Genomic DNA, 23406 nt, shown 5'->3' with positions numbered 1-23406 from the left:
ATGCTGCTGAGGTACAGCAGGGAGGGGCAGATGCTGGGCTGCCGGTGGAGTAGAGGGAGAGAGGTGAGTGACGTGCCACCACTGGGTGGTCCTGAGCCAAGAATGGTCGGGTCTGTGCCCTTCAAGGCTAGGGTTACCATATGTCCGGATTTACCCGGACATGTCCTCTTTATGAGGTCATGTCCGGGCAACCGGGCGGGTTTTGCCAATCTGCCAGTTTGTCCGGATTTCTGGACAAACGGGCAGGCTGGTGGGCGGGCAGATTGCTAACCTCCCCTCCCCCTTACTTACTACTACCCTGGTGGTCTAGTGACCTCTTCCGCCTTTGGGCCAGGAAAGAGCCCCCTCTTTCCTGCCCGGAGCGCTGCCCTGCATGCATCCTTCCTGTTCCTGATCTCAGCGCCAGTCTCGCGAGGTCACTTCAACTCTCGGCGGCCATTTTGAATCGGCGCCGAGATCAGCAACAGGAAGAATGCATGCAGGGCAGCGCTCCGGGCAGGAAAGAGGGGGCTCTTTCCTGCCCCGAAGAGGTCACTAGACCACCAGGCCAGTAGTAAGGTAAGGGGAGGGGGGGTGACGGGGTGTGTGACAGGGGGGAGGGGAAGATGTGGCAGGGGGCAGAGTGAGGGTGTGAAAGAGGCGGGGTGGGGTGTGAAAGGGGGCGGGGCACGTGCCCTCCTTTTGGGGGGACAAAATATGGTAACCCTAATCCAGGCCCACCCATAGCTATGCCTCTGAGTAAAATATTTAACACTTAACCATCTATTCAACACTACATAAAGGTAAGACGGACTTTTATGTAGTCCAATTTGGAAGCTTAACTTAGGCAGTTAAGTACTGAATATTGACACTTAACTGCATAAGTGCTGACTCCGCCCCCTGCACCGCTCACAAAATAGCCGGTTTTCAGTTTAGTAGTCAGTGGTGATATTCAGCAGCATCAAAAGGTTAAAAGCCACTGATAATAGCCCTGCACAGTAGCCTCCCCTGGCTGCTTAAATCTTTTTGAATATCAATCGGTGTATGTATTATGTTAGGTGCTCTTAAAGTAGTGTTGACGCTTATCAGCAGGTCCTAAAGGCTCCTGGTTGTAGCTCTGGAGGTGGCTGCTCTCAGTGGCAGCTGAGCCTGGTGGTTAGGGTTACCATATGTCCGGATTTACCCGGACATGTCCTCTTTTTGAGGACATGTCCGGGCAACTGGGCGGGTTTTGCCAATCTGCCCGTTTGTCCGGATTTCCCGTTTGTCCAGAAATCCGGACAAACGGGCAGATTGCTAGCCTCTCCTCCCCTTACTTACTACTGCCCTGGTGGTCTAGTGACCTCTTCCGCCTTCGGGGCAGGAAAGAGCCCCCTCTTTCCTGCCCGGAGCACTGCCCTGCATGCATCCTTCCTGTTCCTGAGCTCAGTGCCGATTCAAAATGGCCGCCGAGAGTTGAAGTGACCTCGTGAGACTGCAACTCTCGGCGGCCATTTTGGATCGGCGCCGAGATCAGGAACAGGAAGGATGCATGCAGAGCAGCGCTCCGGGCAGGAAAGAGGGAGCTCTTTCCTGCCCCGAAGAGGTCACTAGACCACCAGGGCAGTAGTAAGGTAAGGGGAGGGGGGTGATGAGGAGGGGGAGTGATGTGGTGTTTGACAGGGGGGAGTTGAAAATGTGACAGGAGCGGAGCGAGGGCGTGAAAGGGGACGGGGTGTAAAAGGAGGCGGGGTGGGTGTGAAAGGGGGCGTTGTGGGGTGTGTGGTGGGGGCAGGGCATGTGTCCTCCTTTTGGGGGGCAAAATATGGTAACCCTACTGGTGGTGGAAGTAGTGGAAGCAGCTGGTGGCCACCTCCTTCAGATTTTACTGTCTTAGGTTACGGCCTAATGGGCTTATGTGGAGATCCAGGCCTAGTTCTTCAGCCGCTATGAATTCTAGGAAGGGGAGTTTGTTTTTCCTGTCACTGAGGGATCTTGATTCATGTTTAAAGGTGTCACGTGCTGAGCCCATTCTACACCTAACAACCACTTTGTGCTTTTCAGGTGAGGCGGTCAATGAGAAAATAAAAGAGGTAGACACAGCGCTGGAGAAATTAAGGACTGACAATTCCAGAGGTAATCACTGAGTGATTCCCTAATGTTTATTTATTTGTTGCATTTGTACCCCACATTTCACCCACCTATTTGCAGGCTCAATGTGGCTTACATAGTACCGTCAAACGCGTTTGCCCAGTCGGTGGATAACAAATACAAAGTTGTATAGTGATCGTATGAGGTATAAGTGGAGGGTCGGAATGGATGAAGATTGCGTGATGTCCTGTTCGATCGTAGTCATGCTGTGTTGGTAGGTGAAGAGGGTTACGTGGGGTCGTTGGGGTAGGCCTTTTTGAAGAGGTTGGTTTTTAGTGATTTCCTAAAGTTCAAGTGGTCGTGGGTTGTTTTCACAGCTTTTGGGAGCCCATTCCATAGTTGTGCGCTTATGTAGGAGAAAACGGCTGCGTAAGTTGTTTTGTATTTCAGTCCTTTGCAATTTGAGTAGCGAGGGCGTGAAAGGGGACGGGGTGTAAAAGAAGGCGGGGTGGGTGTGAAAGGGGGCGTTGTGGGGTGTGTGGTGGGGGCAGGGCATGTGTCCTCCTTTTGGGGGGCAAAATATGGTAACCCTACTGGTGGTGGAAGTAGTGGAAGCAGCTGGTGGCTACCTCCTTCAGATTTTACTGTCTTAGGTTACGGCCTAATGGGCTTATGTGGAGATCCAGGCCTAGTTCTTCAGCCGCTATGAATTCTAGGAAGGGGAGTTTGTTTTTCCTGTCACTGAGGGATCTTGATTCATGTTTAAAGGTGTCACGTGCTGAGCCCATTCTACACCTAACAACCACTTTGTGCTTTTCAGGTGAGGCGGTCAATGAGAAAATAAAAGAGGTAGACACAGCGCTGGAGAAATTAAGGACTGACAATTCCAGAGGTAATCACTGAGTGATTCCCTAATGTTTATTTATTTGTTGCATTTGTATCCCACATTTCACCCACCTATTTGCAGGCTCAATGTGGCTTACATAGTACCGTCAAACGCGTTTGCCCAGTCGGTGGATAACAAATACAAAGTTGTATAGTGATCGTATGAGGTATAAGTGGAGGGTCGGAATGGATGAAGATTGCGTGATGTCCTGTTCGATCGTAGTCATGCTGTGTTGGTAGGTGAAGAGGGTTACGTGGGGTCGTTGGGGTAGGCCTTTTTGAAGAGGTTGGTTTTTAGTGATTTCCTAAAGTTCAAGTGGTCGTGGGTTGTTTTCACAGCTTTTGGGAGCCCATTCCATAGTTGTGTGCTTATGTAAGAGAAAACGGCTGCGTAAGTTGTTTTGTATTTCAGTCCTTTGCAATTTGAGTAGTGTAGGTTTAGGTAGAATCTTGACGATCTGACTTTGTTTCTTATTGGTAAGTCTATGAGGTCTGTCATGTATCCCGGGACTACGCCGTACATGATTTTGTGGACTAAGGTGCAGATTTTGAACATGATCCGTTCTTTGATTGGGAGCCAATGCAACTTTTCTCGGAGGGGTTTGGCACTTTCAAAGCGTGTTTTGCTGAATATCATGTTACTGAAAAGAGAAAAATATGAAAGGAACGAACCCCTTCATTCTATAAAAGACGTCACAAATTGTGCATGCAAATTTGGGTGCGGTTCCAATTTGCGTGCGGAATTTAATTGAATATCGAGCCAATTGGTGCCAATGATTGGCTTTATTGGCACTAATTAGATGTTGTTGTTGTTATGTATGTGCATAAGTTTAGGCGTGGGATCCACGCCTAGATTTTACAAGTGACCGAATAAAGGAGGCGTGGAAATGGAAGGGTCATGGGCGTTTTGTGGTGGAGCGTAGGCGTGAGTTACATGAGTAATTGGGGCACCGCGTGTGAACTTAGGCATGTCATTTGCACCACGTTTTTGTTGGTGCAAATGGTGGCGCCTATAATTTACGCGCAACCCAATGCCTAAGTGTTACTCTATAAGCCTCGCCTAACTTTAAGCTTAGCTTATAAAACCGTGCTTTTTTTCGGCGCAGATTTTTCAGGCGCCATATATGGAATTCCTCCCAAAGTGGGCTTAGAGCCTCAAAAGGATCCTATCTTATTAGCACATAAGCACCGCCACGCTGGGAAAAGACCAAAGGTCCATCACGCCCAGCACTCTGTCTCCGACAGCGGCCAATCCAGGCCCCAAGAACCCGGCAAAACCCCAAAATGTAATAATGATCAATGGACCTATCCTTCAGGAATCTGTCCAGACCCCCTTTGAACTCAGCAAGGCCAGCTGCCGTCACTACCTTCTCCGGCAATGAGTTCCAGAGTCTAACTACGCGCTGAGTAAAGAAAAACTTTCTCCGATTTGTTTTAAACTTACCACATTCTAGTTTCATCTTGTGTCCCCTGGTTCTATTATTGTTAGAAAGTGTAAACAAACGCTTCACATCTGTCCGCTCTACCCCACTCATTATTTTGTAAACCTCTATCATATCACCCCTCAGCCGCCTTTTCTGCAGGCTAAAGAGTCCTAGCCATCTTAACCTCTCCTCATAGGGTAGTCATCCCATCCCTTTTATCATTTTTGTCGCCCTCCTCTGGACCTTCTCTATTTCTTTTATATCTTTTTTGAGGTGAGGCGACCAGAACTGAACACAATACTCCAGGTGCGTTCGCACCATGGAGCGATATAACGGCATTATAAACATCCTCATGTTTGTTTTCCATCCCTTTTCTAATAATACTCAACATTCTGTTCGCCTTCTTAGCCGCTGCAGCACACTGAGCTGAAGATTTCAACATTCTATCCACAATGACTCCCAGATCCCTTTCTTGGTCCGTAACTCCTAAAGCGGAACCTTGCATGACATAGCTGTAATTAGGGTTCCTCTTTCCCACATGCATCACTGGGACAAAGTGCCTGATGGAGGGTGAAGAAACGGAAGGAGACAGGGGGGGGGAAGAACCAAAACATGGAGTCACATGTAGCAGACCTCCCGGGGAACCCTTTGGTAGGAAGTGGCTCTGGGGCCCTTTAACAGAGCAGCGGTAAGCCCAACACGGGCTTACCGCTTGCTCTTCCGGGACTACCATCAGCCCAACGGGGCCACCGACAGTAGTCCTGCCTGCCCCAAGCGCACGCCATTTCCAGGGGAACAAGAAAACCCCCGGAAATGGCTTGCGTGGCGGTAACTGGGCATCACTGCGTGCTGTCCAGTTAAACCCAGGATAGCACGGGAGCCCTTATCGCCACCTCAATGGGTGACAGTAAGGGCTCCCCATCGCATGGCCATAAATAAAATAAAAAATATAAACTATACTTATTACTAGTGAGACCTATTCGTGAAACTAAAAAGGAATTGAATGGATAATGAACTATGAGCAAAGTAATAACTGCCACGTTTATTTCTGATAAATTGCGCATTTAGTGTTTGCGCAGTGTTTAAAACATGAATCACGTCTACGCCCCTTAAAAAATTCTCTTCAGTTAAAACTAGTGGGGGACCTTTATACTTAAATTTCCTTGCAAATGTTATATTTCTTTAGAATCCACTAATTATATTTTTTTTGACCCAGGAAAGCTTACAGAATTTATTGTTAGTAAGGAGTAACGTGATGTTAGCTGTGGATAATAACGCTAAATCGTCTGAGTCAACCTGAGTTTTTGCCCTCCCTTGTTTTGAGATTTAAATTCTTGGTCATTATGACTGGTCAATTTAAGTTCCTGGTTATTGGATCGATTAATGTGGACTAATATATAAATTTGTATTGTACTTGTTCAAATTTTCCAAAGATTTATGATTTCTTTACTTCTGAATTTATGTATATGACATAAATGTAATTATAAAAAGTGATAAAATAAAAAAGAAAAATAAAAAAAACTAGTGAGTCTTTCAATCTGTAGCTTTTCATAACCTCATGTAGAAATCAGGCGGCTGGTGTTTCTCATTACCATCTGTAATCAACATTTAAAATGGCAGCTGGTATTCAACTTTTTCATTCCGTCTAATATGCACTTTATAAAGACTCACAAAATGAAACCTTCCAGACAAAACATTTTCTTTGACTGTCGCATTTTTGTACGATAATAAGATTTTCTTTGCAATATCTTTAAAGTACAATCAATAAAAAAAAACTTACTTTGGATCCTATTTTGTATTTTTATTTTCACCTTTGACCTTTTTTAAATTGTATTTGTCCAATTGTTCTGTCGTTTGACTGACATTTTGAGATTAATCTCATATCCACTATATTAGAAACCCTAACATGTGATTCCAACTTTAAGTTTGCATTTTTTTTGCTAGTATCAGTTTGCACATAGGAACATTTTAATGTTCCTTCTTTTTCCACTTTCAATTGGTCCATTTTTATTATTAAAGTTTCTTAATAAAAAAATACCATATATAATAATCTCTTTACAATTTTAATTTGCACAATTTAGTTCCTCATAAAACATTTCATAGATCCATGACAGCAATTAAACTTTAAGGTTTTATTTATAACAATTTGTTTATAGTCCACTGTGAAAGCTTTTTTTTAGTAAATTTCTTAAAAATTAATGACCTATTTTAAATATATTTCTTATATATGTTTCATTCATTGATATGCATATATACTGTTTTAGAAATATGATTGTTGGTAGTTTTTTTCTATAATTTTTCTATATTTACAACAGTTTTGTTTTATGTCGATTAAATAATATCTTCTAGTACATTATAAATATTTATAATTTTTATATTTCTTCTTTAATACTATATTTCATATTCTAAATCTATTGCTTTGTATGTCTGTTCATTTTTTCCATTTATGTTTGCCTTATCAATATTGTCTTTTACCCGTAGAGTTTTACTGTTTGACCCCTGATGTAGACGCTTGCCTGCGTCGAAACACAGCCCGTGTCGGGTCTTTTCAACATAATAAAGACTGTTGGGATTCATATCTCCAGTGGTGATTCGTCTTTGATCAGCCTCTACTTTTGCCTGTTCTGTTTCGTCGTCATAGAGGATTGTTCCTGTTCTGTATTTTGGATCACAGTAATGTAGCAAATGACGGCAGATAAAGACCAGGATGGTCCATCTAGTGTCGTACATACCTCTCCATGCAGGTTACTCTCTTCCATGCTTTTTGGAAGCATGAAGGTCGTGTATATTTTATGCTTACAAAGCCTGCTGTAACGTCCACCAGACACAGCTTCTTTGTTCACTTCCTTGTTTTTCTTAGAAACACCAGTTTTGTTGGCAAAACTACAGTTCGCAGTGTTTCCAAATATAACTCATTAGTTTTTATAAGGCAACAGGAAGTGCCCTTACACCGCTTCCACAGGAGAACAAGGTCACAGTAATAACTTATAAAAGTTGATTTTGACTCTTCATATCTTTGCTTATTGTCATCTTGGTTTATCAGGGAACTAGTTGATCTTTTTTTTTTGTTACATTTGTACCCCGTGCTTTCCCACTCATGGCAGGCTCGATGCAGCTTACATGGGGCAATGGAGGGTTAAGTGACTTGCCCAGAGTCACAAGGAGCTGCCTGTGCCTGCAGTGGGAATCCAACTCAGTTCCTCAGTTCCCCAGGACCAAAGTCCACCACCCTAACCACTAGGCCACTCCTCCACTGTTGCTACTATTTGAGATTCTACATGGAATGTTGCTATTCCACTAGCAACATTCCATGTAGAAGTCGGCCCTTGCAGATCACCAATGTGGCCGCGCAGGCTTCTGCGAGTCTGACGTCCTGCACATACGTGCAGGACGTCAGACTCACAGAAACAGAAGCCTGCGCAGCCTTCTACATGGAATGTTGCTAGTGGAATAGCAACATTCCATGTAGAATCTCCAATAGTAGCAACATTCCATGTAGAATCTCCAATAGGGAAAGGGAACTGGGACTTGATATACCGCCTTTCTGAGGTTTTTGCAACTACATTCAAAGCGGTTTACATATATTCAGGTACTTATTTTGTACCAGGGGCAATGGAGGGTTAAGTGACTTGCCCAGAGTCACAAGGAGCTACCTGTGCCTGAAGTGGGAATCCAACTCAGATCCTCAGTTCCCCAGGACCAAAGTCCACCACCCTAACCACTAGGCCACTCCTCCACTGTTGCTACTATTTGAGATTCTACATGGAATGCTGCTATTCCATGTAGAAGTCAGCCCTTGCAGATCACCAATGTGGCCGCGCAGGCTTCTGCTTCTGTGAGTCTGACGTCCTGCACGTACAGACTCACAGAAACAGAAGCCTGCGCAGCCTTCTGCATGGAATGCTGCTAGTGGAATAGCAACAGTCCATGTAGAATCTCTAATAGTAGCAACAGTCCATGTAGAATCTCCAATATTCCATGTAGAATCTCCAATAGTATCTATTTTATTTTTGTTACATTTGTACCCCGCGCTTTCCCACTCATGGCAGGCTCAATGCGGCTTACATGGGGCAATGGAGGGTTAAGTGACTTGCCCAGAGTCACAAGGAGCTGCCTGTGCCGGGAATCGAACTCAGTTCCTCAGTTCCCCAGGACCAAAGTCCACCACCCTAACCACTAGGCCACTCCTCCACTCAGGGAACTAGTTGATCTTACTGATTTTTGTTCAAAAAAACTTAGTAACGTAGTAAGTGGCGGCAGATAAAGACCTGAACGGTTCATCCAGTCTGCGCAACAGTCTCATTCATTCTCAATTCTAGATCGAATCAGCAGTGAACGTGATATTATATACTTGATCGTGGTCTTTCTTTGTGGTTTCAGGGACATAGACCATAGGAGTCCGCCCGGTTCTATCCCTTATGTTTCAACTACAGGAGTTGACATCAAAGTCTATTCGAATCCATCTTGTCATTTGCGGGACACAGACTGTTAAAGTCCTCACATTCGAAATTACTGGAGTGTCTGTTGAAGCTTTCTACAGCCCATCCTAAACCGGATTGCTATATGTGAGATCAGACCCTACAAGCCAGCCCAGCACCAGCCTTAGTTGATACAGCCAGAGTTGCCATCTAAGCACCACTTGTCATGCAAACACATATGCAAACCTTTAAGCTTTGTTTTTAATACCATTCATTTTCTAATTAGAGGTCCCCTGTGTTCATCCCACACCACCTTCAATTCTGCCACAGTTCTCTTCTCCACCACCTCCCTCGGGAGGGCATTCCAGGCATCAACCACCCTCTCTGTGAAAAAGAATTTTCTGACATTACTCCTAAGTCTACCACCCCACAACCTCAAATCATGTCCTCTAGTTATACCATTTTTTCTTCTCTGGAAAATATTTGTTTCTATATTAATACCTTTCAAGTATTTAAATGTTTGTATCATATCTCCCCTGTCCCTCCTCTCCTTTAGGGTATACATATTCAGGTCTTCCAGTCTCTTCTCATATGTCGTTTGGCGCAATCCCCATGTCTTTGTCGCCTTCCTTTGGACTGTTTAAAGTCTTCTTACATCTTTAGCAAGATACGGCCTTCAAAACTGAACACAATACTCCAGGTGTGCCCTCACTAACGACTTGTACAGGGGCATCAACACCTCCTTTCTTCTGCTGGTTACATCTCTCTCTATACAGCCTAGCATCCTTCTGGCTACAGCCACCACCTTGTCACACTGTTTTGTCACCTTCAGATCCTCAGATACTATCACCCCAAGGTCCCTCTCCTTGTCAGTGCATATGAGCCTCTCACCACCTGACACATACGTCTCCCTTGGATTTCTACTCCTTAAGTGCATCACTTTGCATTTCTTTGCATTGAATTTTAATTGCCAAATATGGGGCCATTCTTCTAACTTTTGCAGATCCTTTTTCATGTTTTCCACTCCCTCCAGGGTATCTACTCTGTTACAAATCTTGGTATCATCTGCAAAAAGGCAAACCTTACCTTCTAACCCTTCGGCAGTGTCGCCCACAAATATATTGAACAGGATCAGCCCCAGCACCGATCCTCGAGGCACTCCACAACTCATCTTTCCTTCCTCTGAGTGAATTCCATTGACCACCACCCTCTGGACTTAGACATCATATCGAAAATGTCCTTCCACATGTTCTGCAGTTAATGGCACACCCATTTTGGGGGGTGGGGGTATCTGGGAAATTGTGGTTTTTGATGTATGATAGAAGACATTCTTATCGGAATGTTTAAATACAGATAGAAACATGTTCTTTTTTCATCACAAATGTCTTTTCTGCTGCAGAGGTGGTGCAAATGAAGGTACAGCTGCAAGAGCTGAAAGACACCATCAAAAATTTGAAGTGTGAAGTGCACAACTTAAAGACCAATGGTAAGAGAACAAAGCCCTACACAAAAACATTTCCAGCACCTCAATCAACTTCAGTCCATAGATTAATATCTTACGGTAAAAGAGAACATGGAGCACATCTCCCACTTCTCATAGGTTAATATCCCTATGGTCAAAGAGTATATGGAGGACATCTCCACCACCTCAAGTAACTTATGCCTTAGCTTAATGTCCCAATGATAAAAGAGCACATGGAGAACATCTCCACCACCTCAAGTAACTTATGCCTTAGCTTAATGTCCCAATGATAAAAAGAGCACATGGAGAACATCTCCACCACCTCAAGTAACTTATGCCTTAGCTTATTGTCCCAATGATAAAAGAGCACATGGAGAACATCTCCACCACCTCAAGTAACTTATGCCTTAGCTTAATGTCCCAATGATAAAAAGAGCACATGGAGAACATCTCCACCACCTCAAGTAACTTATGCCTTAGCTTATTGTCCCAATGATAAAAAGAGCACATGGAGAACATCTCCACCACCTCAAGTAACTTATGCCTTAGCTTAATGTCCCAATGATAAAAGAGCACATGGAGAACATCTCCACCACCTCAAGTAACTTATGCCTTAGCTTAATGTCCCAATGATAAAAAGAGCACATGGAGAACATCTCCACCACCTCAAGTAACTTATGCCTTAGCTTATTGTCCCAATGATAAAAAGAGCACATGGAGAACATCTCCACCACCTCAAGTAACTTATGCCTTAGCTTAATGTCCCAATGATAAAAGAGCACATGGAGAACATCTCCACCACCTCAAGTAACTTATGCCTTAGCTTAATGTCCCAATGATAAAAAGAGCACATGGAGAACATCTCCACCACCTCAAGTAACTTATGCCTTAGCTTATTGTCCCAATGATAAAAGAGCACATGGAGAACATCTCCACCACCTCAAGTAACTTATGCCTTAGCTTAATGTCCCAATGATAAAAAGAGCACATGGAGAACATCTCCACCACCTCAAGTAACTTATGCCTTAGCTTATTGTCCCAATGATAAAAGAGCACATGGAGAACATCTCCACCACCTCAAGTAACTTATGCCTTAGCTTAATGTCCCAATGATAAAAAGAGCACATGGAGAACATCTCCACCACCTCAAGTAACTTATGCCTTAGCTTATTGTCCCAATGATAAAAGAGCACATGGAGAACATCTCCACCACCTCAAGTAACTTATGCCTTAGCTTAATGTCCCAATGATAAAAAGAGCACATGGAGAACATCTCCACCACCTCAAGTAACTTATGCCTTAGCTTATTGTCCCAATGATAAAAGAGCACATGGAGAACATCTCCACCACCTCAAGTAACTTATGCCTTAGCTTAATGTCCCAATGATAAAAAGAGCACATGGAGAACATCTCCACCACCTCAAGTAACTTATGCCTTAGCTTATTGTCCCAATGATAAAAGAGCACATGGAGAACATCTCCACCACCTCAAGTAACTTATGCCTTAGCTTATTGTCCCAATGATAAAAAGAGCACATGGAGAACATCTCCACCACCTCAAGTAACTTATGCCTTAGCTTATTGTCCCAATGATAAAAGAGCACATGGAGAACATCTCCACCACCTCAAGTAACTTATGCCTTAGCTTAATGTCCCAATGATAAAAGAGCACATGGAGAACATCTCCACCACCTCAAGTAACTTATGCCTTAGCTTATTGTCCCAATGATAAAAGAGCACATGGAGAACATCTCCACCACCTCAAGTAACTTATGCCTTAGCTTAATGTCCCAATGATAAAAAGAGCACATGGAGAACATCTCCACCACCTCAAGTAACTTATGCCTTAGCTTAATGTCCCAATGATAAAAAGAGCACATGGAGAACATCTCCACCACCTCAAGTAACTTATGCCTTAGCTTAATGTCCCAATGATAAAAAGAGCACATGGAGAACATCTCCACCACCTCAAGTAACTTATGCCTTAGCTTATTGTCCCAATGATAAAAGAGCACATGGAGAACATCTCCACCATTTCAAGTAACTTATGCCTTAGCTTAATGTCCCAATGATAAAAAGAGCACATGGAGAACATCTCCACCACCTCAAGTAACTTATGCCTTAGCTTAATGTCCCAATGATAAAAAGAGCACATGGAGAACATCTCCACCACCTCAAGTAACTTATGCCTTAGCTTAATGTCCCAATGATAAAAAGAGCACATGGAGAACATCTCCACCACCTCAAGTAACTTATGCCTTAGCTTATTGTCCCAATGATAAAAGAGCACATGGAGAACATCTCCACCACCTCAAGTAACTTATGCCTTAGCTTAATGTCCCAATGATAAAAAGAGCACATGGAGAACATCTCCACCACCTCAAGTAACTTATGCCTTAGCTTAATGTCCCAATGATAAAAAGAGCACATGGAGAACATCTCCACCACCTCAAGTAACTTATGCCTTAGCTTAATGTCCCAATGATAAAAAGAGCACATGGAGAACATCTCCACCACCTCAAGTAACTTATGCCTTAGCTTATTGTCCCAATGATAAAGAGCACATGGAGAACATCTCCACCATTTCAAGTAACTTATGCCTTAGCTTAATGTCCCAATGATAAAAAGAGCACATGGAGAACATCTCCACCACCTCAAGTAACTTATGCCTTAGCTTAATGTCCCAATGATAAAAAGAGCACATGGAGAACATCTCCACCACCTCAAGTAACTTATGCCTTAGCTTAATGTCCCAATGATAAAAAGAGCACATGGAGAACATCTCCACCACCTCAAGTAACTTATGCCTTAGCTTATTGTCCCAATGATAAAAAGAGCACATGGAGAACATCTCCACCACCTCAAGTAACTTATGCCTTAGCTTAATGTCCCAATGATAAAAAGAGCACATGGAGAACATCTCCACCACCTCAAGTAACTTATGCCTTAGCTTAATGTCCCAATGATAAAAAGAGCACATGGAGAACATCTCCACCACCTCAAGTAACTTATGCCTTAGCTTAATGTCCCAATGATAAAAAGAGCACATGGAGAACATCTCCACCACCTCAAGTAACTTATGCCTTAGCTTATTGTCCCAATGATAAAGAGCACATGGAGAACATCTCCACCACCTCAAGTAACTTATGCCTTAGCTTAATGTCCCAATGATAAAAGAGCACATGGAGAACATCTCCACCACCTCAAGTAACTTATGCCTTAGCTTAATGTCCCAATGATAAAAAGAGCACATGGAGAACATCTCCACCACCTCAAGTAACTTATGCCTTAGCTTAATGTCCCAATGATAAAAGAGCACATGGAGAACATCTCCACCACCTCAAGTAACTTATGCCTTAGCTTATTGTCCCAATGATAAAAGAGCACATGGAGAACATCTCCACCACCTCAAGTAACTTATGCCTTAGCTTATTGTCCCAATGATAAAAAGAGCACATGGAGAACATCTCCACCACCTCAAGTAACTTATGCCTTAGCTTATTGTCCCAATGATAAAAGAGCACATGGAGAACATCTCCACCACCTCAAGTAACTTATGCCTTAGCTTAATGTCCCAATGGTAAAAGATCATAAAGCATAAAACTGTATACCCAAATGCTTGAGTTGAAGGCCAAAAGTTGCCATAATGATATTAAAAAGAAATCTGGGTGAGAGGGAATTCCTCTGGAACGCCACACTCCATTTTTCATTAAAGTCCCAAAGGTACGTATGGAGGACACCTCTAACATCTCAACCAGCTTCCCTTCATACATTAAAGTCTCAAGGGGAATGCATGGAGGACTTCTCCAGCATCTCAACCAGTCCCAAATGTAAAAAAGTGGATTGAGGACATCTCTAATATATCAGCTAGTTTCAACCTCTAGGTTAATGCCTCAACAGTAAAACAGTGGTCATGAGCAGTCTGAGCATTCATCCGTCTCTTAATGATACAGAAGCTGAGTTGTCACTTGCCGCTATGCCCTAGGACACTCCTGAGGCTGTGATTTCAATGCAGAGTTTTGACATATCTTTTTTAATCTCCAGGATCTGGATGCTGCCCATTCGGTTGGCCTGTCTTTTCAGGCAGCTGTTATTATATTTCTAAGGGGAGCAACACATGGGTGGACTCCAGGAAGCACTGCATAACCGAGGATGCCCATCTGGTGGTAATAAATACCAAGGCTGAGCAGGTGAGTTGTTAGCTATCAGGAAATAGATGTGTCTTCTTTATTTCACGTTCATCCGCCCAAGTCATATTTCTTTGCACTGGTGAACACATTTCAATGCTAGTGAGTTGACCATAGCAAAATCTTACACTGTGCAGGGACCAAGCAACGGCAAGACCAAAAATAATTGAACAAGCTACTTCTAATTAAACTTCCAGATATTTCGAGGATCCTCACTTTGTCCAGTTGGTTCCTGACCTGATGACTTAGATACAGAGGAAATTTTGGGGCTCCCAGGAGGCCTCATACCCAAGGTTGCCAGGTGGGCGGTTTTCCCGCCCAATTGGGCGGTTTTCTGCGACCCGCTGTGGGAAATTTTTGTCCGCTGCGGGTCGCGGTTTTTTTGGGCTATTTTGGGGGTTTTTGTGCGGTTTTTTGGGCCGCGGGGGCGGGGCTAATGACATTTTGGGCGGGGTTTGATGACGTTTTGGGCGGGGTTGATGACGGAGGAGGCGGGGTTGATGACGGCAGGGGTGGGGCTGATGACGGCGGGGGCGGGGGTGTGAACTTTTTGGGCGGGTTTGGGGACTGGGTAATTGGCACCACTGCTCCTACCCATGCTAATACCAGGTGCAAGATCTACAGGCTGTGTCTGCCAGTGCTCCTCACAGGTGTGGTGTGAATTACTTCTGTTGTCAGTTCTAGATGATTTTGGGACATGGTGTGACTGTACAGAAGGTATCTAGTTTCTTCTTTGGATGTCTGGTGGCACTGCTCTAGCAAGGATATTCAAGCTGTTGAGGTTATTTGGTTTAACGTGAGTAACATAGTAAATGACGGCAGATAAAGATCTGTATGGTCCATCCGGACTGCCCAGCTAAGCAGCCAGAGTTGTACCTGCTGATCAGTGCAGGTTACACCCCTCTGTGGCCTGTTTAAAAGTGCTACGGTTATTTAAGATTTGCATTAATTCCTTCCTTTTTCTATATAGGGATTCCTTGTGTTTATCCCATATGTCTGAATTCCGTCACTGTTTTAGTCCCTACCATTACCATCTCCACCGGGAGGGCATTCCAGGCATCCAACACCTCCTACATAAAAAAAATATTTCCTGATGTTACTCCTAAGTAGGGTTACCATACGGCTCCAGAAAAAGGAGGACACATTGGTCCAGTCCGGGTTTTGCTTCCATTCTCCCTAGCGCTGGGCCCCCCTTGGAGGCCCAGGCCTGGGGAATTTTATCCCCCCCCCTCTCTCGGCAGCCCTGCTATGCAGTCTCTGTCCATTTAGTTTAGGCCTCATTCCCAGAGTCCAATATTGAAGGAGGTTGGGCTCATGATTCCTGCCATGCCATGTTGACTTGCTTCCAGCAGGTCTCCATATTCACTGGTAGGGCCATATCTCCAATTGATGCTTTGGATGTTAAAGTCACCCACTGATGACATTCGTTTTACATATATTACTCAGTTTTTCCAAATCCAAACTCAAGGTGATTTACATTAAGGTATACAAGTTATATCCCTGCCCAAGAGGGCTTACAGTCTAAGAGTCCTGTTTACTATACTGGAGTAAACAATTTGCAGATGGTAAGAGTTACTGCTCGGTCATCAGGGCTGACCCTACCACTAGGAAAACTAGGCTTTGGCTTAGGGGGGCAGAATTTGGGGACAGTGGCGCAGTTTCAGAGTAGGAGAGAGCCTCCCCCTCTTCCCTTTCTCTGGTCGGGCCTGTTGCCATCACCTTATCACTTCCCGAGCTGGGCCGAGAGCTATGAAAATACTGAGTGAGCACTTCGTGGACCCTTCAAGTGCAGGCTCGTACTCGAACACTGCCACGTGTCCTCCCCTAACGCAGACTTCCTGAAGTGCTCAGTACTTTCATAGCTTTTGAGCCGAGATTGGGAGAACGTGGAGCGGCAGGAGTGGCAAGAGACCTAGAAGGGGCTAAAAGACAGAGGAGATGCTAATCATGTTGTGTAGGGTATGCAAGGTGAAACAAGATGCTGGCCATCCGGGGGGATAGAGAGGAGAAGGGGAGATGCTGACCACTTGGGAGGGATAGAGAGGAGACACAAAGATTTTGTCCATCTTTATGGGTTGGGAGGAGAAAGGGAGATTTTGCCTACTGAGGGGTGGAGGGTAGGTAGGAGAAGGGGAGACGCTGGCCATCTGAGGGTGGATAGAATGGAGATACTAGCTACCTGGGGACACAGAGATGCTGACTACTGGAGGGGGGGAAGAGAGATGTTGAACTATGTGGGGGGGGGGGGGGGGAGGGAGGAAGGCCTTGAGACACCCCGGGTGGGATGCACAACTGTAGGGTGTCAGACACCTTTAGGCCACAACACTTACTGCATGCTAATATGTACACTAACTGCTTTCCACAGCAGGAGGCAGGAAAGGGGTGGAGAATGGGTAGGTTCACAAAGTCAATAACACCTTGTAGTTAGCATAATGTAGGTTACCATGTGCTTTCTTCACTCATGCCCTTACTACATCCCAACATCCCCCAACATCCTTAGTAGAACCCTACATTCCTAGAACTCTTCCCTAGACATCCATAGTGGAACCCAACATTCTCCTTAGTAGAACCCCTCCTGGCTCTTATCAGAAGTTTCCCTTGTGCCTAGTAGGGAGCAGGATCAATTCCCAGTCATTCCTGCTCTGTCTCAGCTTCACTGTGCTACAATTGCTGAAGGGAATGATGCAGGAACGCTCCCTATGGGGAGGAAGGTCACGGCTCATGCAATCCTAATTTCTACCAGCAGGAGGTGCTGTAGGGAATGGTGCAGGTACACTGGCTATGGGGGTGGGAGTTGGGGAGAGTCACAACTTCTGCAGTTCTAGCTTCTACCGGCAGGTGGTAATATAGGGAATGTCTGTGGGGTACCTCATAGATCCTGTAGTCTGGAATGGATGTCACTCTTATTTACTTTTACTGCTCTGGTTTTTAAAGAAAAAACATCTTTATTAAAGCATAATGTAATCTGGCCTTGATTTTTTTTTTAATGTGTAATCTCTGTATTGAATGAATAGCATACAGAACAATAAAGTAATTACAAACCCACTTATTTCTTTGTTCTAATCTTATGCCATGCAATATCCATCCACACTCACCCCACAACGTCCCCCTCCCCAACATTAATACAAAATTATAAAACTAGTAAGAGACCTTTGTTCTTATAAATCTCCTAATTTATACCCTACCCCTTTGCCCCATCCCACCCCACCTACCCAGCCCCTCCAAACTTCCCACAGAGAGTAGGTTAAGTCTCACTTTAAAAACTGAGTTAATGCCTTGGTTTTAATACTGTCTTGTTTTCAAGGAATATATACAGACGAAGACCATTCCCGACTTTTACTGGCTTGGCCTCACTGACGTCGGTGGAACTTGGAAATGGGTTGATGGCACCAGTTATGCATCTACTCCAACGTGAGTTTGATACTACCAAACCCTTAGCCCCTCCCTTAGACTATCTCCCTCCTCCCTTTCTTCACAGACTGTGCTGAAAGAGTCTCCATCTCCCACTCCTGTTCTTGACCTCCATCTTGCTCTCCAGAAGCCCTCCCCACCCTCCATGACTCTTAAACTTGTCAGAGATCTGCTGTAGACTCACAAGGCAGTGCTTGGGTTTTCAGCATGATTCGATACTAGAAGTGTGAGAGGACTGAAGGAAGTTGGATGGGGGCGGGGCAGACTACCACACTAAGGGCAAAAAGATATTTCTTGGCATCTGGGAGCTTCAGCCTTGGCTAGTCATTAGAGCGGTTACCTATGTATCAATAGATCATTGATTCTAGTGCCCAAGTTGGGTCACATTTCCCCTTATCCTCCTTCCTTCAGATACAGCTCATTCCTGCCCTGACCACTGCAGATCTGCCAAGTCTCCTACACTGAGCTGGAGACTCTCACTTTCCCGGGTTATCTCACAGACTCCCACTGAGCAGCCTCCCCCTTCGTCATCATCAGGAGATGCCTTAATAAGACCTCAACTTCTGCTGCTGCTGCTGCTGCAGCAATAGAGTAGCCAAGGGTGGGCCCAGGCCCACCCACTTTGGGCTCAGGCCCACCCAGTAGCACCACACTAATGATGTGGCTGGCAGGGATCCCCAAGCCCCACCAGCTGAAAACTCCCAACAACTGTCCCTCCTGCATACCTTGTAAATAGCAGATTGTCTGTAGTGAGCAGCGACTGATACATACTGCTCGCACCGAACCCACAGCCTTCCCTCTGATGTATTCCTGCCTATGCGGAAACAGGAAGTTGCATCAGTGGGAAGGCTGTGGGGCCAACATGAGCAGTGTGTATTAGTTGCTGCTTGTTGACGGTGAAAATCTGCTATTTAAAAGGTATGTGTGCGGGAAAGGGGATATTTCAGAGACCATATGGCTTGCAGGCGAGAGAGGGAGAGACCAAATCACTTGTGGGAGAAGGTGGAGTTCTTCTGCCTACCCATCTTGGGCCCAGGCCCACCCAAAATTGGGTCCTGCGACAACAGGAAATGATGTTTTATTATGGCATCTCCTGCTGCGTGGGGTGGGGGGAGGCGACTTGTTAGTTCAGCATCTGAGTTCTGTCAGGGGGTGGAGCCAGGAGGTAGAGTGGGCAGATCTGGAGTGTGACTGGGCAGAGAGGGGTGGAGCTGGGGCATAGATGATCAGTGGGGCGGAGCTGGTGGAGGTGTGCCTTAAAATCTCCCTCTCAACTCTATTACTGTCAGATTTCGTTCTCTGCTATCTGCGGTTTATTGATTTTCTTCCTCCTCCTCCCTTTCAGACTTCCGATTTCTTTCCCCCAAACCAATTCAATGCCCACTTCCTCCCTTTGGCTGATCTTCTGATTGAATCTTTCCCTCCCACTGCTCCCTAGTTGACCTCTGACCTCCAGCTCTAGTCCAGTGGTGGTGCTGCTGCTGTTATCACATTACAACATGTGCGGGAACCGAGCCAGGACTGGTGCAAGATGCCCTAGGCGAACCTCCAGCTTGTCAGGACCCCTCCCCCACAGATTTTGATAAACTGTAGAGTCATGATCATCCCTAATAATCAAAACTACAACCACCAACTAATGAAGACCACATCTTAAACATACATGTGGTTGCCTAAACTGTGGTGATGGCTGATCTTTCTTTATACTTGCAGACTCTGTCATGCCTGGGGTCAAAATTTGGAAAGTTGCATGACTCCTAGAGCACATTCTTTATCGGCTAAAAAAACCCTCCATATGTATGGCTGTATACTATCTTTTGAATTTATTTTGATTTTTAATATCTCAGCATGTAGCACTTACCTTTGTAACCAGGGACCTCTAGGTGCAGCCAAGGATAGAACAATCTCCTCCAGCCACAGGCCCCCGGTACAGTCAAGAAATAAATGTCCACCAGCAACTTCAATCTTAAGGACTTTATTCCATGCAGGTTTCTAGTAGACCTGATACACAGTTCCAACAGCAGCATTCACCTTCAATCTTAAGCACATATAAGCCACCTGAAAGTGTGTGGCAAATAGTCCCTTTTAAGCAGTAGGCTATCAAGCACATACCAGGATTCAATACAGGCTCACAGTCAGCTCCAGTCTGGGCTCTTTATCCAGTGCACAATAAACAGTAGTTCAATTCCAAATAGAAGCAGTTCATTCAGTTCATCATCACAGTTAAACCACAAAGCAGCAGTTTCTACCTTCTATCATCTTTACCTTCAGGAGGGGTTCCATACTTTAGGGATTTCTCATACCCCAAGGGATTTCCCTTTACATCGGCTTCACTGGTAGATTCAATACTTTAGGGACCTCTCTTACCCAAGGGTTTTCAGTCTGCACAACTTTAGGGACTTCTCTTACCCAAGGATTTTCAGCCTGCATCTACTTCACTCTACCCTCTACCCTCTTTTCTCCTCTCTCCTGGGACTCCTTCCCACCTGCCTAATCAATCCCTGGCTTCTGCTACCATAACCAATCATTCTCCTTCCATTAGCTTCCCCCACACCCATACCAGATGAGTTAAGCATTAGACTAATGATGAGCTCTTGCACACAGGGTTTCCTATCTCTCTTTCCCCCTAGTAGCAGCCAATCTACACGTCCTGCCAACTTACACCCATGTCTTCCCCTATTGCAGCTAGGAGTCCAGTCCGGGTTCTTCATCACACCCCCTGGCTCCTTGCCTGCAATGCCTTCTGGGACTTGTATTTCAGACTAAAACTGCCTTAACCCAACTATCCTGGATGTGACTATCACACCTTCTATATCTTCTGTATCCTCTGACGGGGTCTCGTTTCGCCAGTCCAAAACTTCAGGCTTTGTCAAGGAAATGTGCTTATGCTACTATTTGCATGGTCACAGCATTCTTCACCCTTTTTAGTAAAGGGGCAGAATTTGACCCACAAAAAGTGCTGGTCAATTGCGGGGTCAATCTCTCCCCATACACTCTGTCTTGTGCTATCAGCAGCTCCAGCACCGGAACCACAGTCTTAGGTAGCAGGACGGCGCAAAAGAATTGGAGGACGAGCCAGAGATGGAGGCAGAAGTCAAATCAGATTGGAGACATTTAGGGCAGTAGGGGCAGGTAGAGAGGGCAGGAACTCTACCTGCCCCAGAATTTTGTTGCCCTATGCATAAATCCAGGCCTGCTCTTGATTTATGAAAGACAAAGGACATCAGGTGACCATATGCATGACCTTTCTCCTAGGAACTGGAGTCCAGGTCAACCAGATAAGTTCTATGGGCATGGACTTGAAGGGGCTGAAGCCTGTGCCCATCTCCAACACAATGGCCAGTGGAATGATGACTACTGTTCAAGTCTCTACAAATGGGTCTGTGAGAAGGAGATTAATTAACAGCAGCTGCCTAAGAAAAGAACCCCCACACCTCTCCAGAAAGCTGAATCCTCCCCCCCTCCATGCTCATACCTATCGGGAACCCATGTGAATAAAGTTGGCCAACTGACTCTGGGTCATCAAGGATCGACTGAGCCACTTCTGGTCTTATTCTATCCTTCCATACCCTCCGCCCTTTCTGCCTCGCCTCTCCCTATGCTTGGAATAAACTTCCTGAGCCCATACGCCAAGCCCCCTCCCTGCCCATCTTCAAATCCTTGCTCAAAGCCCACCTCTTCAATGTCGCCTTCGGCACCTAACCATTATACCTCTATTCAGGAAATCTAGACTGCCCCAATTTGATTGACTGCACATTTTGTCCTTTAGATTGTAAGCTCCTTTGAGCAGGGACTGTCCTTCTTTGTTAAACTGTACAGCGCTGCGTAACCCTAGTAGCGCTTTAGAAGTGTTAAGTAGTAGTACATTGCATTTCTAGGTGTTCCAATTTCTTTGAGAAAAGCAGAAACTGCACCTGAGGGGGGAGGGTGGGGGACCCAGAACAGACTACACTTGTCCTTACAGATCTGGAGCCATCTGGCAACCCTAGGTTGTGCATAAATCATGAAAGTATATGAGAACAGAAAAGGGGTCTCAATAATATTTCATACTAGTAAAAAAGGCCCGTTTAACGCAATGAAACGGGCGCTAGCAATGTAATGAGTTCCTGCCATTAATGTTTCCACGGTTGTATTCTGAATATAATTGTTGTTTACATGTGTAAGATTTCTTTATATACAATATTTTTTGTGTAAACTGTGTTACAATGTGGTAAAAGTTTTCCTTGTTCAGGCCCATCAGAAGAGCTCCTTACTCGTGAGAATGAAACATACAGTTGCCCATGTGAGAGACTGAGAGTGACAGTGTGTTTTACAGACAGTGTAAGAGAGAGATACACAGAGTGACTGAGTGTGTGTGTGATGTGTGTGTGTGAGTGACAAAGTGATTAAATGTTTGCCTTCCCTTCCGTTCTGTGCACTTGCCTCCACTGATGTTCGTACCTCCCTGTATATGATTGTTTGTTAGAGATTCAATCCACTCCACTTCCCTCCTCCAAGTTCCGTTCTGTCTGATTGGTTCTTCGTTCCTGTGATGTCGCGTTTGGTTGCTTAGCAACTAGGCAGCGTTCCGTTTCCTCAACGTGAGGGCGGGGACCAGTGTTGCCAGGTGGGCGGTTTTACCGCCCAATTGGGCGGTTTTCTGCGACCCGCCGCGGGAAATTTTTGCCTGCGGTGGGTTGTGGTTTTTTGGGCTTCTTTTTTGTCTTTTGGGCGGTTTTTTAGGCGGTTTTTTCGGCCGCGGGGGGCGGGGTTAGTGACGTTCTGGGCGGGGCCGATGATGAGGGAGGCGGGGCCGATGACTGCGGGGGCGGGGTTGATGACGGCGGGGGCGGGATTGATGACGGCGGGGCGGGGGTGATGACGCGGGGGTGGGGGTGTCAGGGGCGGGGTTTGAGTTTGGGCGGGTTTTGGGCTGGATTTAGGCTGGTTTGGGTGGGAAAAAAATTTTCCGCCTGGCAACCCTGGTGGGGACAGTGAGAGCCAATGAAATGCTGAACTACAGACTTACGAACCCTACACTGCCACAGAGTCAGCTTCAGAATGTTGGAGGTGCTTTTTATTATATAGGAGGATTGTGTATTAATCCACTGAGTAACAGCCTCTGGATTCTCTTTGGACTGTGTAAACTAGGGAATGGCACGGGGTCAAAGTTTGTCCCTCTCCCGTCCCTGCAGGCTCTGTCCCTGTCCTCGCCCTGTCCCCACCCCATCCCTGCAGGCTCTGTCCTCATCTGCACAAGCCTCGAACATGTAGGATTTTATATTTAAATCTCTTTATTTGAAATATAAAAAAGAACAATGTTCTGTACAACTGTTGTTTATAAATCACAAATAGAAAACAATGATAGCAATGAGCAACTGAAATCCACCCCCACCCCCCCTCTACCCTTCCAATCCCAACAATATCTAACTTCTGTTACCCCAAGGAACCTTAATCCACCCTGTTAAAATGTCCAGGAGGACAAATACAACCCGCTCTGTATGTCCTAGCGGGGGGAAAAGTATGCCATATAAGTACTGTCATGATTTTTAATCTATGGATGAATAATAAGTAATCAACAATCTCAGGATTCA

At 45.2% G+C, this 23406-nt stretch overlaps 1 protein-coding gene across 3 annotated transcripts in view; it reads left to right on the top strand.

Moving 5' to 3' along the window:
- LOC115457911 (asialoglycoprotein receptor 1-like) overlaps window positions 1–21477 on the top strand; it is a 41962-nt gene extending 20485 nt beyond the window's left edge. For 2 of the 3 annotated variants that reach the window (XM_030187609.1, XM_030187607.1), the window contains 6 exons: window positions 2023–2094; window positions 2870–2941; window positions 10176–10262; window positions 14283–14428; window positions 17730–17836; window positions 21089–21477. In XM_030187609.1, the coding sequence (XP_030043469.1) occupies window positions 2023–2094; window positions 2870–2941; window positions 10176–10262; window positions 14283–14428; window positions 17730–17836; window positions 21089–21236 (632 nt within the window). In that variant the 3' untranslated portion in view covers window positions 21237–21477. The remainder of the gene's footprint in view (window positions 1–2022; window positions 2095–2869; window positions 2942–10175; window positions 10263–14282; window positions 14429–17729; window positions 17837–21088) is intronic. The other variant, XM_030187608.1, reaches the window with a different exon arrangement.
- Window positions 21478–23406: the final 1929 nt, after the last annotated feature.

The sequence above is a fragment of the Microcaecilia unicolor genome, chromosome 14 (assembly GCF_901765095.1).
Source record: "Microcaecilia unicolor chromosome 14, aMicUni1.1, whole genome shotgun sequence".
NCBI lineage: Eukaryota > Metazoa > Chordata > Amphibia > Gymnophiona > Siphonopidae > Microcaecilia > Microcaecilia unicolor.
This window is presented reverse-complemented; position numbering and strand designations above follow the sequence as displayed.